The sequence below is a fragment of the Symphodus melops genome (assembly GCF_947650265.1).
Source record: "Symphodus melops genome assembly, chromosome: 6".
Lineage (NCBI taxonomy): Eukaryota > Metazoa > Chordata > Actinopteri > Labriformes > Labridae > Symphodus > Symphodus melops.
In genome coordinates this window covers 19,889,798-19,906,962 of record NC_136696.1, presented here as the reverse complement: position 1 = coordinate 19,906,962, position 17,165 = coordinate 19,889,798, and the positions used below count along the sequence as shown (strand labels likewise).

Below are 17,165 nucleotides of genomic sequence, written 5' to 3'. Positions count from 1 at the left end.
AGCTGCGATCTTTGAACACATCAAAATTACTTATCACTTCTTGCATATCACTCTGTGTGAGATGTGTGCATCATGTTCGTATCCAGCAGGTTGGCTGTGTATAGACCGCTTATCCCCATGGCAACAGTGAAACTTGAGAAATGAGGTCTGCCTGCCCAGTAAATCTGTAGGTTTAACAAGTGGAATTATAATCTTATTCAACAATGCATACTTATCATGGGGTCATTTGCTAAAGGTCCAGTGGGACCCCTATGTTTTTGTTGGTTTTTTTTTTTTTTTTCTCCTTATTCCCTTTCCTTCCTCCATCCCTGCAACACTTGTTGGTTAACTGGTAACTGGTCTCAAATCTGCTATAAGGGCATTGTTGTTGTCAGAGAAGCCTGCACTTCAACATAGCATTTTTCCTAAATGTCTGATGATGTAGTAAGGTCATTTTATAATTTAATTCACATATATCTTACTTATATCTCCTTTAAGGTACATTTTTACCTTTAATAAAACAGATAAAGTTACACTGTCCTTAGTTTCAGCTTTATTTCAGTGAGTAGTCCCCTTTCATTTTCTAGCTGGGAAGTTCCCGTAATTTTTGAAAACATTATTATTCATGAGATGATTCTTTATATCTCTCTGCAGTTAGCCAGCATACATATAGTGAAACTTGTTCATTGACGGTGTTCACGTTAAAACATTCTTCTGTTGTCCACAGAGAGAAGTTTTGTGAGGTTTTCCACAGGTGGGCATATGTTTCAGTGAATTTCTTTCATCATACTTTTTAGTGATAATGTGTTCTTTTAAGATCCCTTACTCCACATTAACACAGGTCTATTGCCACAATTAGCATTATTCTTTTGAATATCTGCATAATTGAAAAACCATTGCTACAGCTCATCAAGTCAGATAGTTAAATAAGGTATAATGTCTTTCTTTAAAGTGAGGGAATTCCACAAATACTTCCACAAAGATTTAGACTTAAGTGTTCTACAGAATCATATTTCCATATTTCCACCTATCCTCATTGCTGATTGAGTTTATGTTTGCGTTTAATGTAATTTGGGTCAGATTTGAAGCACCAAACATACACTGTGTAGGAGGCAGACGGAATAATTTATCTATGCATGTTTGAGCATAATGCAGGTCTGCATAATCTCTGGCAAATTAGAGACACAACATAATGTTTTTTGTGTCCGTGTTGAGAGTAAATAGATACACAGCAGACGTTTTGCAGTGACATGTCCTCGCTCGCAGACTCTCAGACAGGGAAAAGGTGGGACGTGGTATGGCGAGTACTTCTTGCTCTCTAATGCGCACCACGTGAGCTGCACTGTGTACACGGTGCTCAGTATCCACCCTGTCGCTCCCGGTGAGACATGCTGTTCTCATGTTCAGTCTGAGGAGGTGACTCGATAGGAAGACTGTCTCTATGTGCGACTGTAACCTTTTAAGAACAGCTGGCAGCTCGTACCTTTATTTTGGTTTTGAAAATAGGAAGTTAGAGTCGTCGGGAGGGTACAGGGTTAAAGCTGCGAGTTGGGTAAGTATCATGATGTTCTTTTTAGAGAAAATTCTCTGTGACTGAAATGAAAGGCTGATATTCTGACTTTGACAGGGTGTGATTTCGTGACTAGATTTAGTGAAGTTGGAGCATGTGATGTTTATTGTTTAAATATTCAAGTGATTGACCAAGGATGTCAAGTCTGCTTCACGAAACACTTTACCGGTGCAGTGCGCACAAACGGAGATTTGGCAGAATCCTTAGAAAGCTTATCAGGATACTAGAAATACATATTCATGAATTAACCTCGGTGGATTTTTTCGTACAAAGAATTTGACACCAATCACGTGATCGTTCTTTAAAGGTTATTAAAAGTATGAAGAATGTTTTATTGGGATTCAGAACAAGTTTGATCCCTGTTTTGAGGATATTAAGCACAGTTTTCTTGACTGCATACTGACACGAGTTTTAAGCACCATAATAGGCTAATTACTTGTTCAGATGCCCTTCAGTTGTTATTTGAAGTGCAGTGCGGGCTCACATCAGTCAAGTACTTGTGCACCACTGTCAGAACTGTTATCAAGAAACAGTCACTGCATTTAAAAGGCAACTAGTAATTTTTTGATAAACACGTCATGATATTTATGTTAAATGAATCATTTCACACAACCTGTCGGTACACGCCCATGAGGAAACAAGGAGTTTTCGATTGTAGCTGCTCTATAATATTTTGTATATTGTGAAGGTTGATACATTGTATTTAGTTTGAACACAATGTTCATATAAGAGGACAAAAAACTTCCCTCACCTTCACATAACTTCCCCCTCCCTCCCTCCCTCCTTTCGGTATTGAACTGTATGTCTCAACCTAAACCCAGAGTGACTGTGGAGACAATGCAGTGTCTGTAAGGGGGCGTTTCCCATTAGCAGCCTCTTGGAGCAAACCCCTTTAGCTAAAACAAGTGAAATGAAATTCAATCATAAAGGTCTTTGCATCTTTAGAGGACTTCAAACAGGAGGGATGTTGTGATCATATCACTGGATGATAAAAGACTGCATGAATGGCTCTCCTTTCTTTGTGAATCTCTAATTGGACAATAAAAAACAAAGAAGTTCTTCATGCATGCCTGAGAAACATGGAGTACATTGTTGTTAACAGGCTTTTTTGTTGCCAAATTTGTGTTTGTTAGGGTCAGATGAGCATAAAAGTTCTCATATCATCTGCAGCTGCAGGAATCCAAAGCAGTGTGTGTGGTGTGTGTGGTGTGTATGTGTGCGTGCGTGTGTCTGGTTTATGCCTGAAGGAGGAATCCAGAGGGACTTCATGTCACTGAACAGACACTCTGGCTTTAAAACTGTGTCACAGCTCTGCTGTTTGCACAGTTATTCTCTCTTATCCTATATTTCCCTCTTCATGGCATCACTCATTTCAAATCTTTTTAAAATGATGCCCATATTATATTATGTCGTACCCACACTGACACTTATTATCTACTTTGCTCGCTTTAATTTTTCTTTTTGTCTGTACAATTTGAATTGAAGATAAACCAAATTCCAATGCTTGTAACTCAATGTTTGTTTGTTTTATTAATTTATGGTTCATGTGACTTTTTTGCTTTTCATAATTTTGGTCAAGTTGGCTAATAAAGGGACATTTTTGTAAGGCATGAACATGTAACTTCTATCAGTAAAAGACCACAACAAAGCCTGTCAGAGTCAGATTTCTGATCAATCCCAATAATTTACTGATGTCATTTGAGAATTTGTCTTCCTTGGATAGTTTTCCATCATAGACTTCATTACTCCTCTTGAAGTTCACCTTTGCGCTTTCCAAAAATCTCCTTGTCATTGCTGCTAATAATTGAATTATTTGCTGAATAAAAAAAAAAGTATAAGAACGTTCTAACTGTTTTCCTTCCTTCCATTCCTTTACTGTTTGCTTCATATCACTCATTGTTGCTGCCTATTGCCTGGGAAAGTCTTTTTAAGGGGCTTCTCTGTATTTCCTAAAAGGTACTTGAGTTTACTGTAGATGTAGGCATACTTAACCTATATGCTAAATTAGAGATGGCTTGAGTCAAGAATCGTAAATAATATATTTCAGGACATACTTAAAATGTTCTTCACACGATTTAAATGTCCTCTGCAATCATGTCAATGATGTAAAAGAACATGGAGTATCTTTTTCTCCTATGCCTGTCTTGCATTACATGATAGTTGAAGGGTATTTTAAAAGTATGTATGAATGTATGCCTTTATTCAATGCCTTTCATAGTCATGCTCCAAGCTCAACAATGCAATAACTCCTGTAAAGAAGATAAGACCATTTGCATTAATAAATACTGAAGTTGTCAGTGCACAATTGGTTCAGATGTAACATGTCTACAGAATGCATAAACTGATTTTTCAGAAATAGCAAATGCTGCCCTATGAACACATTCTTATCAGTATTGATCAGATTGTCAGACAGAATCACTATAGCGCAGGCCAGTGGAAAGGACAACTCATTCGGCCTAAGAAACAGACGCTTGTTTTTCAAGGTCACTTTCCCATCAATCAGGAGGAGAAGCGTTGGGCTAATGACTGAATTCAGCTTTTAAGGAGAGCAGAAAAAAAGTGTCTTCAAACTGCTACAAGATTGTCTTTAATTGCACTGGCATCTTATCAGCTATAATGCCAGACACGCTGATTCAAGATCAACTGGAGGTTTCTTCTATCCAAATTCAGCAACTTGTCACAAGAATACAATTCTTAAGATGTAATGTGCATTTCTTGTCAGAAAGCAGCTTCCCTTTACAAGAAAACTGTATGTTTTAAATAAGGGTGGGACTTGATTAACATTGTTTAACTAATTATAGCAATCAATTTAGCAAGTGAATTTGTAAGTTTATCGGATGTTGAATTACTAATTTTGTACTTGTGGCGCAGCTAGCGCGAAGCTAGCGAAAAGCTAGCATGAAGCTAGCGATAAGCTAGTACGTAGCAATGACAAACAGTTGCGTTGTTTATGAGTCCCACCCCTAGTTTTAAATAAACAGGTTCATAGATGGCTGGGGTAGATCATAGGCTTTAGTTTAAAATCCCATCATACCATTGATAGTAACCCTTTGTGTAGTTTAACTGAAGTTTAGACCGAAGGAAAATCCAATTTAGAATACACAGACCTGTAATGATATGCTGCACAACTGTGAAATTAAACTCTCTGATGAAACACTGTTTGTTATTGAGTTAAAAGGTCTCAACAGATTTTCAAAACTTGATTTTTGTTCCAACAGGTGTGCGTGAGGTCAGCTGTGGTAGTTCATCCGAAGAGAAGGCACATCTGAGGTGAGGTAAAGTGGAAGACCTGCCACGATGAAAATAGACAACCCAGCATCAGGCAGCAGGACTCTAAATAACAATCGAACATCCACGGCTGTGAAGAACTCCTGCCACCCCAATCTAAAGGTAAGACGACTGAAATCTGTGGAAAATAAATGAGCATGTTTTTTTAAATTTGGTTTTATGAATTTCAGTATCCCAACACAGAAAAATACCACATGATAAGCTAAAATGCACATTTTTGTGCTCTAGTTCATGAGTTTTCACTTTAATGATCTAAGGAAAACAAAATGCCATAATTTAATTTAAGAAACATTTTAGAAAGTATTTTAGACTTCCTCATGTGTGTTTGTTTCAGGTACCTGGAAGAAATCTAAAAGCTGGACAATTATTAACATAGCTTCTTGAGGTGTATTCTGAATGTGTTGGTATAAATCCTTGAGTATTTAAACACCTGCTAACTGTGCTAACTGTTTGAGTTGAGCATGATTCAAGGCTCTCATTGGCATCTGATTGACGCTGAGTTATGCAGCTCTCTGTGCCCTTTGGATGGGCTTTTAAGTTGTGAAAAATTCCCTAAAGAAAGTTTGTGCTTCATTAAAAGAGGTCAGAATGGAGAGTTTGTCCCACTTTATTTCATAAAGAATGACTCTGACGGAAGAAAAAGCTGCTTAGTAAAATACTCAAGACTGCAACAAACAATGATGAGGAATTTCAGTTTTTCTGCCTTTATTTCCATGTGCATTTTCCTGTGTACTACTCGTCCAATGAACCTCTCTTGGTGATGTTTCTGATACAACATTCTGTTGGAGGCTACAGCCCTGGGATAAAAGATCTTTTTCAGCCTTGTGGTCCAGGTTTTTAAAGTGCCCAATCTCCTGATGGTAGGAGATTAAACAAAGTGTGTCCCGGGTGGGTTTTGTCCATACTGATGGACCTTGCCTTATGCTGCAGGCGGTCAGCACAGACCAGACTTGGGAGTCTCACTCCCTCAATCTTTTGAGCTGTTTTAACCACTCGGGTGTCAGGACAGACATTAAAGACAACAAGTATAAAGCAATAAATATAAAGACAACAAATATAAAGCAATAATTCAAGTAAGTTTTAAGAAAAGATCTAAAAACAAGCTACACAAACATCTTTACATCCATGTTTCAAAAAGTGCTGAAGGTTCTTTGAGATGATTGCCTCCGGCATTTTCCAAATACCATAGGGCTTGTATGAGATTTGAGATTTGAGATGTCAACACCTTCACTGCGGTCATATGAGCAGCATCATGCCTCAGCTTTCCTGGGGAAGCATTTAATCTACTCAGTGATCATAGAAAATATGATATATTATATATATCATATTTTCTATGATATATGACCGTGGGTTATTATGTACTTGACATTAGAGCAAAGCCTGCTCTTGTATTGAGAGAATTATTAATTAGCTATAGACCACCCAGGTGGTTGCCAAAGCTCCAGTGGTCCCTCTCAGCACCTCACAGATTAGAGTATCTCTCTGCAAAGCCATGTTAATTTTAGACTGCTGAAACTAAAACAGTGACACTCAGAGGATGTTTATTTGGAAAATTAATTCTGACAAAAGCAAATGTTTCATATAAAACTCTTTTGATGTTTTATTTTTTGATTCTCCAAGACTTTAAGCTTCTTTCTTAGCTCTGTACTGATTGGACAAGCTTTGAGTAAAGAGAAGAAGGTTACAGTTCATGTTTACTAGAAGTGGGGTGCACTGACGGTGTTTGCAACATCTGTGTTAATACTGTTACATTTGACATCCTTTGGATATTCATAGGTCCTTGAGGGACAGTGTTAGATGAGTTTTGCTCACATTTGCAAAATAAGACTTTCTATATTAGTTAAGGTGACACTGTTCCAGCAGCAATTCAATTTAAATTTGATGTTCCTCAGGGAGATGTTCAGGGTCCTTTTGCCTTTTCCTTACATATGTTATTTCTAGGCAGAATGAATAGACATGATAATGTAAAATATTGATTGATGATACACTTGTACACACAATTGGTCTTGTTGTGATGGACAGTCACAGTGCCTTAAGTGAATTCCTTAGAAGTGGGCATAAAAGTGAGATTCTTTTTGTAGGTCAAATTTAGAACAGCAGAGACTATAGGCAGTGTTTGCTATGCTGTGACTGTCCATCTTGAACTGTCAGATCTTCCAATGCTTTGAAGATGTTTTTAATGAACCTCCCTTTTTGGACCAAAGATTGTGCATACATCCATACATGCAGAAACGTCATTTGGAACTTTTAAAAAAATGTAAGGAACTGTCTTTGTAATTTGACTTTTGATGGGATATGGATGATAATATAATGATATTATTTTGTTTTCTTATATTTTAATTTGACTAAACCTGTTACAGGCTTTCAAATTAATTGCTCATTTTCTTCAGAATGTTATTCTTACTGTATATGGTGTTTATTTTGTGTCTTCGTGTCATACAGCCAATATCATCCATGTGTTATGTCCAAAGACAAATATGGATACATGGATAAACCCAAACTATCTGTCCTTCACCTGTTAAAGACATCCTCATCAGATACATGTTTGTGACTTTAAGACTTCTCAAGATGAGAAGATGTTGACACTTGGAAGTACACATTGTGAGAATTTACAGAGAAAGACAAACAAATGCGTTTATGTGTTGGTCAATGTCACGTGAGTCTTGTCTGCTATTTTCACCACTGAGAGTATAACTGTGTTTACCACCCATCTGTTTCTAATTATGTACCATGTTGGTAGGTCTGTCAGCCCCTCGTGCATTTAGATGTGTCCGTGTCCTGGTGGAATTGGCTTCTCTATCTACCCTGCCTTGGCTCTAATCCCCCCTTTGTTACTTACTGTCAGTGTCCACAGGTGTTTTTTGCAGAAAAGAGGAGAGGGAGCTTGATTTATTCTAGCCCAAGCTTTAATGGCACATTGCTTTCCTTTTGTATTGGTTTATCCGAAACGGAAAATTCAAAGTGTTAATAAATTCATACTCATACAGAGAAAAATGCACATGAAATCACAATCTGGTATCTAAATTTGAGATGTAAAATAAATGTATATTATGAAAGGTGTGATATAAGGGCACAAACAGATCCTATGGTACATGATTAACAATGACATTGATTGATTGTTATTTTGAGCATATTAATAAAAAAATAAAAAATAAATACCAGAGGATACATATCCAAATAAGCAAACCCTAAACAACGATATCAACTTTAATATTTAACATAGAGAAAACAGGTTGAAGTTTTACACTGTTTTTTTTCCTATCACTTATTATTAGACTGTAAACCATTTTTATCAATAATATTAGACAGGTCACAAAGAGGATAACAACCTTTTTTGATTCAGTCTTCTGTCTTGTCTGTTTTCTCGTATGCAGATGTTCCTTGCTGCCTTGTCGTTTGCCTACTTTGCCAAAGCTTTAACTGGCAGCTACATGAAGAGCACAATAACACAACTGGAAAGGCGCTTTGAGATTCCCAGTTATTTGATCGGCATCATAGACGGGAGCTTTGAAATAGGTTAGTGTTTCAATCCCTTTTTTTTTTCATGTCTCTGTCTCTATTTGCTGGCTGTTCACGCACATGTTTTGAAGCGCTTAGATGCGAACTTCTCGTTTGGACTATTGTAATTCTTTGTATTATGGTGTGGATCAGTGTTTGCTTCGTCGCCTTCAGCTTGTTCAAAATGCGGCGGCACGTCTTTTAACAGGGAAGAGACGTTACGATCACATCACACCAGTCCTGGCCTCTCTTCACTGGCTTCCAGTTTTTTTTAGGATCCAGTTTAAGATTTTATTACTTGTTTTTAAATCCCTTATTGCTCTGGCGCCGCAATATGTGTCTGAACAACTGACTGTCCATGCTCCTACCAGAACGATGCGATCATCCAATCAGATGCTGTTAAATGTTCTGAGGTGACGGCAGAAAACCCGAGGTGACAGAGCCTTTGCTGTGGCTGCTCCCACTCTTTGGAACGCCCTACCTGCTCCAACCGTCAAAAAATTCAAATCACTGCTAAAAACTCACCTCTTTGCTCTGGCTTTTAATACAAGCTGAGCTTGACATTTCGACACCTTTTTATATCATTCTCTTATTCATTGTATTTTAATTGTTTGGTTTTTTTTACTGTTTTTTTTTAAAGTGTGATTTTTGCCTGTACAGCACTTTGGTCAACCAAGGTTGTTTTAAATGTGCTATAGAAATAAAGTGATTGATTGATTGATAATACTAGTAAGCCAAAATCATGTCCTCAGCACGTCAGCCTGCTCAACACTATAGCGTATATGCCTCCCCTTTGAGCTTGAAGTAGTCACAATGGTCCCATACCTAATTGACTTTTAATGAGAAAAAACCCTTTGTAGCTACAACATGTAGGCTTGGAAAAAAAAACGCTTTTTGTGACCGTCTTTGTACCAGCACAGCAGACTGGATACTGAATGAATCCAGTCCATGTGATGTATATGTCTTAAATAAATATGAATATTTTCACCCTCTGTGGTCAAAACCTGCAGAGCTTTCTGACAGAGCTGTTGATGATGCAAATGACTGACTTGTGGACAGATATTACAGATAAAAACATTGTGGTTTTCTTAGTGTAATTGTGGATACATTTATCTATGTTATTCTACTGCATGATAGCTAAAGTCTGAAAAGAAAAACTTTCTTTGGTTTGCTTTGGTTTGCTTTGGTTTTTAAAAGGTGCTGAAATGAACTGAGTATGAATTTGCTTTAGTATTCAGCAGAATTAGCAGATCTTGCACAGCAAAGATTAACAGGTAACCAACATGCAATGTGATGTGATGTGACTTTACATTGATATGATAAGATAATTAAATATTCTAAACAGAAAGTCTTATTTTCTCATTGTCTTCTTTAATTAGGGAATTTGTTGGTGATTGCCTTTGTGAGCTACTTTGGTGCCAAACTCCACCGACCTAAGATCATAGCAGTTGGATGTGTTCTGATGTCATTTGGGACCTTCTTGATCGCCATGCCTCACTTCATCATTGGCCGGTAGGATGAGTGCCATGCCTGTGTGCATATATTAAGGGTTACTAATTATATCACTTTATTCATTGGAGTTGAATCTATAAGTAACATAATGCTATGTCTTTTTAGAATGTAATTTCAGGTTTGTATTTGTGCCTCATATAGTAAGCATCTAACGATACCTGATGCTTTCTCCTTCCCTTGTTTAACAGTCACATTGGTATTTTGTACGCAGCTATAAGATCGAAACATCAGTCAGATCGTCAGTGAATTCAACAAATAAGCTCTCTCCATGTTCAGCAAGCTCATTTGAGTCCACCAGGGCAGCTTACAGACCCTCTATACTGCCCTCTAAAGGTAAGAGTAGACCTCTTACTGTGGGGGAATATGGTCAAATGTTTCTAATATCTTAAGCCATAAATACAATTCATTGTATTTTGTCCTCTAAATTCCATTGTTTTATCATTGTTGAGTAAAAACAAATGGCATGTCCTCTCTGTTTAATGTGTGACTGAAGGCTGCGAGCGAGAGTCCAGCGTTTCTATGTGGATCTACGTGTTTCTGGGAAATGTCCTGCGTGGTATCGGAGAGACTCCTGTGCAGCCGTTGGGAATCTCCTATATTGACGATTATGCACAATCGGAGAACGCTGCCCTCTATATTGGTAATGCATCTTACACACTTTCTAAATTGTTGGATTTACACAGCACTCGATGTCTTCACATTTCATTGTCTCTATTTTTACTTTTGATAACAAAGAAGAAAAAACAGTAAGTTATTATGAACTCATCAATGCTGGCTTCGTTCCTTTAGTATTTTGTGTTCCATTAAAATGTGACAGCGTTTCTTTCCACTCTCTGCTGAGTTAACGGCAATGAAAAACTTGAACCAGAAAACGTTAAAAAGTCAAATCTATCTAATCTATCCATCTTGACTATTACTATTTAATAGAAGTGACAGTATTTGAGTATTTATTCACTTTCATTTTTACAGTCTTACAACAAATAAAAAAATCACTGACATTTCATAGACTGTATTACTTAATGACGTTTTTTAATGTAGAAAAATATCAACTAAAAACAGCATTAAAGTGAGATCAGTTTGAATAGAATAAAAAAATGTATTCAAGTATTTTGTAGCAATTTAGCAAAATAGCAATTTTATTTATAAAGGTAAGCTTTATGTGCTTTAAAATGAGGTTAAAACACAGGATTCAAAAGGGTAAAAAAGCAAATCAATAAAGTGATACACACACACACACACACACAAACAGTTACTATACTTGGGAGAAAAGATAGGTTTTGAGATTTATTTTAAAAGTATATAGAGTTGTGATGGACCTCAGGTCAGCAGGTAGTCTGTTCCAGAGAGAAGGACTGCAGACTAACGCCCCCCTCTTCGGACTTTGATCTAATTCTCGGTAAGGCTAAAAGACCGCCACCTGATCACCTGACCTCAGGTTATAGTATATAAGCAGGTCAGGAATGTACACAGGAGCTGAACCATTGAGAGCTTCATGGTCTAATAAATGCAGGTCTTATATATGAAAAAATCTAAATGCCTGTTTTTATTTACATTTCCAGGGTGTGTCCAAACCATTTCAATCATTGGTCCTGTGTTTGGGTACCTGCTTGGGTCGCTGTGTGCAAAGATCTATGTGGACATCGGCTATGTGGATATGGGTGGGTAAGCTGTCACCTGACTGATAAGCTACATTCATGTACAACGTTGTGCCTGGTTTATTGTTGATAGGGTAGGTTATCTCATTCTAGAAATAAATTCATGCTCCTTTGTAGATATTTATTGTACATGATAGTTGTCAAATCTGCATGACCCATAGCATCTGTCGAGAGAAAAGGGTAATGTGCAAATCTTTTGGTTCAGTCTTATCTGACCATGACGCGCAAACATTTGTCAACCTTCCTGTATAACACTACCAGTCAGAAAACATCCTTACATGTTGTATGTTTTGCGTTTGAACGTTCACCACCGCTCCATATTTGAGGTAAGAATGTGTGAATGAATGCCTGAGTCCACATACTATGTTATTTATACTTTTCTTTGCAGAGACAGTAACTATTACCCCTGGTGACGCCCGCTGGGTGGGGGCGTGGTGGCTGGGCTACCTGATAGCTGGTGTCATCACCCTCATGTCTGCTGTTCCTTTCTGGTTCCTGCCTAAATCTCTGCCCGTGCCGGTGGAGAAACATGATACCAGCTGCACTCCAGAGCAAACCAGGTTCATCAAAGATTCCCCGAGCATGGTGCACAAATTCAGACCTGAAGAGCCGACTAATTTAAATCAGATGGCCAAAGGTACGATTAAAGTTGCACGCAAATTAATAGGAGAAAGTCCTCCATACTCAGTTAGTTGTACCATTATAGTAGAAAATTCTGGAAGTGGCTTTAGTTTGGATATTCTTCCAGAGGTAGAACAAAGCACAGCCTTATTTTTCACAACTTTATAGTGTCCAGTTTATGAAGCAGTTGGTTGTATGAGTATATTTTACAATAGTTCTTTTTTTTGTTTTTTTTTAATTTAACCATATAGACCAATATGGTTCCACAGTAAAGGTTTCTTTGAAGGGCTGGCACTACGAGCTTCCTCTTGGGGTTGGTGGCAACAGAAGGTGCAGTGAATAGTCATATAAACTAATTTTAGAATTGAGTTCTAATCTGGATTTTCCGAGATACTGATAAGTCAGAAACGGTCCCTTTTGAAGAGGCCTTCAATGTAACTATTTTTGGTTAATAATACGAATAAGAAAAGTTATTTTGTTATCATATTTCTGTTTAAGAATATATTTTTTTAAAAAACATACACACACACACACACACACACACAATTTTAAAAAAAAGTGAGACCCAAGACTTCAGCAAGGTGAAAATCGGCATCTTGAGGCCTAGATATCAGCACCTCAAAAGTCCAGGGGTTAATAGGGAACTGTACAATGTTTAGGACTGACCTTATAAAGAAAGTATTTTAAGTTTTGGTGCTCATAAACTTTCCCTTTCAGAATTCCTGCCCACGTTAAAGAGTCTCCTTGGAACCCCGGTGTACATCATCTACTTATGTGTGACCATCATTCAGTTCAACTCTCTTATCGGGATGGTCACCTACAAACCCAAGTACATTGAGCAGCACTACGGCCAGTCGGCATCCAAAGCTAATTTTCTCATGGGTAAGCAAATCATTTTGATATTCATGATTGGGCTTGTTCTAATGATCTTAGTCTTGTTGTCTTTTATGCAGATTAGTTACAAGCATGTTCATAATTTGTGTTGTTCACGGAGAGGGCCGTATTTAAGCATGCAAAGCGATGTGAGCTGGATGGTCGTCATAACTGTTTCATGAGCTGACTTTTGATGAATTTTTTATGCTTGGAGTCACAGATCGCTCTCACGTAAATGCTACTGCTTCGAAATGACAACCAGGATTCCTGCAATTGCTGGTGTATTATAAAGCCAAACATGTTTTCAATGCTGCTTTATTTATTTCGTTATGTTTTTAAATTGTTGCTATAAGGTAATTCTGAAGGAAATTATAGGAAACTATGAATGATGCGACTTTGATATTAATGGGAGATCTGCTTTTGATCCCTTCAGCCTATGAGTTTATATTATGTTGGCTCTCCCTATTGTTTTCTGAGATTCAATGCTTTGAAGATCTTTTGTATTCTACATTTTTGACTAGGAATGATCAACATCCCTGCGGTGGGCCTTGGGATGTTTTCTGGAGGAGTTATCATGAAGAAGTACAAGTTGGGTATCATGGGAGCGGCTAAATTTGCCTTTGGGACGTCCCTACTGGGCTACTTCCTGTCGCTTTTCTTTTTCGCTATGGGCTGTGAGAACTCCAAGGTGGCTGGCATCACAGTTGCATATAGCAGGTATGTCAAGTCTTCACAAATTTCCTTGAGTCTAAGTGGAAAAATATGCGAGTATTTTTGAAGGCTGCCCTTCTTTCCTAGATTTTTATTTTCATATTCCACGCTAAGGAGTGATTGCGTCTTATCCTATTTGATGCATTTTTCATATGAGCTGTCAATAAAACATGCGGTTTCCTTCATTTTGTCGTCTGCAGAGCGGAAGACCTGTCTTATCAGGAGCAGTCTCTCTTCTCCGACTGTAACTTGGGTTGCCTATGCTCAAAGAGGGAGTGGGATCCGGTGTGTGGAAAGAATGGGATCACGTACATATCCCCATGCTGGGCTGGATGCACCTCATCCTCTGGATCTGGAAGAAATACGGTTAGACAAACTCAATTGACTTCATGGCATAATCATAGATCTCTAAATGACAGCTTATTGTCAGGATTCAACTTTTTAATATACTTTATTGATCCCCGATGGGAAATCCTGTTTTTCTACTCTGCTACTGAGAGACATGGACACAAATATATGTGGGCTGAAAATACAAACATGCACAAATAAGAAACCTATAGAAAGATGTGAGGGGTTTTGGTGCCTTGTTCAAGGAAAACTCGCTGTACTAAACAAATTATCCAGGTAACAGACTGAGTTCCATACTTTAAATCGTACCATATAATGAAAACCGTTCGTCCCCAGCCCAAGTGCCTACAGACTGAGCTACTGCGGATAAGCAGGTCTACGTTATACTCTTTGTTATAGTGTAAAAAAAGAGACCCAACTTTAACCACAATGATTAAGCATCTGGCGACAGTGGAGAGGAAAAAACTCAAGAATAACCAGATTCATGGTCATCTGCCATGATGAGAAGTGGAAAAGAGCGAGGGAAGAGAGAAACATAAAGAGTCAAAGAGATGTAAACAACACAACAACAACATTTAAAGTTACAGTTTTAATAAGTAAAGTAGAATTTGACCTATTGTAGGAATAACACTGAAAATGATAACAGATTCCCAATATTAAAGAAAAATAGCAATCAGAATTTTAAAGATAATGATCCAGGTATGACTGATCAAAATAATTGTATTTCTTGCTACTGTTTTTTTGTCTACTGCCCAATATTACTGGTATCTACAGTGTAGTACATGACAAGTACTATAGGTTGTATATGCAGGACTGGTTTACTAAGTGGATCTATAGCTCATCTATTATTGATAAACGTCTTCTTTTTCTGTTTTAGGTGTTTGATAATTGCACTTGTGTAGCGCTGGCAGATACCCAAACAGGCAACCTGACAGCGACTCTGGGCCAGTGTCCACGTCAAGACAGCTGTGACAAAATCTTTCCATACTTCCTGGCTCTGTGTGTTGTCAGCTCCTTCATCATTTCTCTTGGGGGAACACCTGGCTTTGTGCTCCTAGTCAGGTCTGTTGAAAAAAACCTCTGTGTGGACCTTTGTGAAATATACAGAAACTTACTCCTCTTGTGAAAGCAATATATCATCTGTTCATTCTTGGACATATAATAATAATCCCTGCTGTTATATAAACTGATTTTGCACTTTCACGTGAAACAGTGTCAGATATTTCAAAAACAACTTAATTAAGGTTGTTTTTCAGCTTTTGTACCTTTAAGCATCTCAATGTTAATTCTTAAGTTTTTATTCTTTTAGTACAAAAACGTCAGAACATTGTCCACATAAAACTTTTAGATGTCAAAATAGAGTCTCCTTTAACAGCTCAGTTTTGTGTTTGTAGGTGCACTAAGCCAGAGTTGAAATCTCTTGCTCTTGGAATCCACACGTTGGCCACTCGTACCCTCGGTAAGAACTTTCTTTAGTTTTCTGTAATCTGCCTATTGTGCATATCAAGAAAGAAATCTCCTGTAAGCTGATATTCAGTTCGCTGTATGACATGAGAAAAGCTGCTGGACTAGTTAACATAAATTACAACAAATCAAAACTTGAAGCTCATCATTCAAAATTTGGCAAAATGTGACTTTTATCCACTAATTAATTAAGTTTTCTAAGTTTTTTGTTTTTTTTTACTAAATATCTGTATTCAGAGTAGAACTGTATTCACATGTTCTTGTTCTATAATGTTTAGCAATTCCTTTATTTGGAATTTGTTTGGATTAACAAATGATGTGAATTTCGCACCAGCTGGAATCCCTGCTCCGATATACTTTGGAGCAATAATCGACACAACATGCCTCAAGTGGGGATACAAGATGTGTGCAGGACGAGGAGCGTGCAGAATATATAACACCTCTTCTTACAGGTAATTTGATCCATAGGACTCTGTATGCATTATTCACAAGGTTGTCTGGTAAACTAGGGTTCACTTCGAAACAAGAATGATATATATCGTTTAGCATTCTTGCTGCCCTGTTAGGCTTTTTATAGATAAATTATAAGACGGATGAAAAAATTAAGTACATATTGCTATTACTAGACCCTTTATGAATGATACAAAGTAAACCAATATAACAAAGAAGCTACGTGTAAGCACGGTTCTACTATCATTGTCATGTTCGCTGTCTTCAAATGCCACTTACAGTGTGAAGGGCACAGATCATGAAGATGACCTACTGTCCTAAGAGAGACTGTTAGTTTACTGTATTGATTACTTAACAAAGGCAGTGGCTCTACAAGCCAAGATAATAAGGCACATTAGTATTAGTACTTCAGTACTGTAGCTGTAGTAGAGAGACAGAAATGTTATAGTTGTGCACACCCGTTTTTGCTGCTATTACCATCACTGTGATCTGAAACAGTTTCAGCAAAATACAATGACGGAAGACACGATTTAGCATCTGACAAGAAAGTGCAAATCTTCCTGCTTTTTTGTAACAAGTATCAACATTCATATCTAAATTACCTGCTTCGTGATTTGTAATGTGATAAAAAAAAAAACCTGGGGCCAGGATTGTAAGCTCCCCTTAGGAACTTGACTCTTTTAAAGTTTGTCCACACCGTTTTTCTTTTCCTTTCCTTTTCAGGACAGTGTACCTGGGCCTGACGCTGGGCTTGAGGACAGTCTCCTTCATACTTTGTATTCCAGGCTTTGCTCTACTGAAAAGGCATATTAAGAGGGAGGAGAAAAACACTCTCACCAATGGGAGTGCGGAGTTAGAGACACTACAGAAAGAGGACAACAGCTTCACACACTGTGAGCAGTTTATACACGTCTCAGACCGCAATCCTGACAGAGAGACGCGCTTATGAGCCACAGCACAACCTCGTCTCTTTTGAACGAGCGCCGTAGAGCACATCACATTCACTGAGGACACTTTCATAGCACACTAAGTAAATATTTGTACAGGGTCTAAGTAGAAATACAGCTTTTTTTTTTATTTCTGGGATGTATACATTTATGTTGTGTTTTTCATGAATTTGCAACCTTTTGTAGGAAAGAAAAAAAAATAACTGTGCTGTATTTTATAATTATATGTATTTTATATTATCGTTTGGT

General features: G+C 37.7%; 2 protein-coding genes across 4 annotated transcripts in view; both read left to right on the top strand.

Moving 5' to 3' along the window:
• parietopsin overlaps positions 1–17,165 on the top strand; it is a 150,445-nt gene that overhangs the window by 27,921 nt on the left and 105,359 nt on the right. The gene's annotated exons all lie outside the window — the stretch shown is intronic.
• slco1c1 (solute carrier organic anion transporter family, member 1C1) lies at positions 1,249–17,137 on the top strand. 3 transcript variants are annotated; one of them, XM_079345810.1, is made up of 16 exons: positions 1,249–1,531; positions 3,472–3,505; positions 4,768–4,939; positions 8,212–8,353; positions 9,715–9,847; positions 10,059–10,180; positions 10,341–10,487; positions 11,407–11,505; positions 11,891–12,139; positions 12,841–13,005; positions 13,518–13,713; positions 13,908–14,073; positions 14,933–15,117; positions 15,450–15,514; positions 15,854–15,971; positions 16,693–17,137. In XM_079345810.1, exons 3-16 carry the CDS (start codon positions 4,847–4,849, stop codon positions 16,916–16,918), a joined length of 2,106 nt encoding a protein of 701 aa, XP_079201936.1. In that variant the 5' UTR covers positions 1,249–1,531; positions 3,472–3,505; positions 4,768–4,846; the 3' UTR covers positions 16,919–17,137. The 3 variants fall into 3 exon arrangements, with proteins under 3 accessions (XP_079201936.1, XP_079201935.1, XP_079201937.1); XM_079345809.1 differs by lacking the exon at positions 3,472–3,505; XM_079345811.1 differs by lacking the exons at positions 1,249–1,531; positions 3,472–3,505; positions 4,768–4,939 and having other exon boundaries at positions 8,264–8,353; positions 10,036–10,180.

Coding starts and splice junctions, on each gene's coding strand:
- slco1c1 (XM_079345809.1), top strand. CDS start 4,847: ATGAAAATAGACAACCCAGCATCAGGCAGCAGGACTCTAAATAACAAT. Junction 4,940..8,211: donor CCTGCCACCCCAATCTAAAG/GTAAGACGACTG, acceptor TCTCGTATGCAG/ATGTTCCTTGCTGCCTTGTC. Junction 13,006..13,517: donor CAAAGCTAATTTTCTCATGG/GTAAGCAAATCA, acceptor ATTTTTGACTAG/GAATGATCAACATCCCTGCG.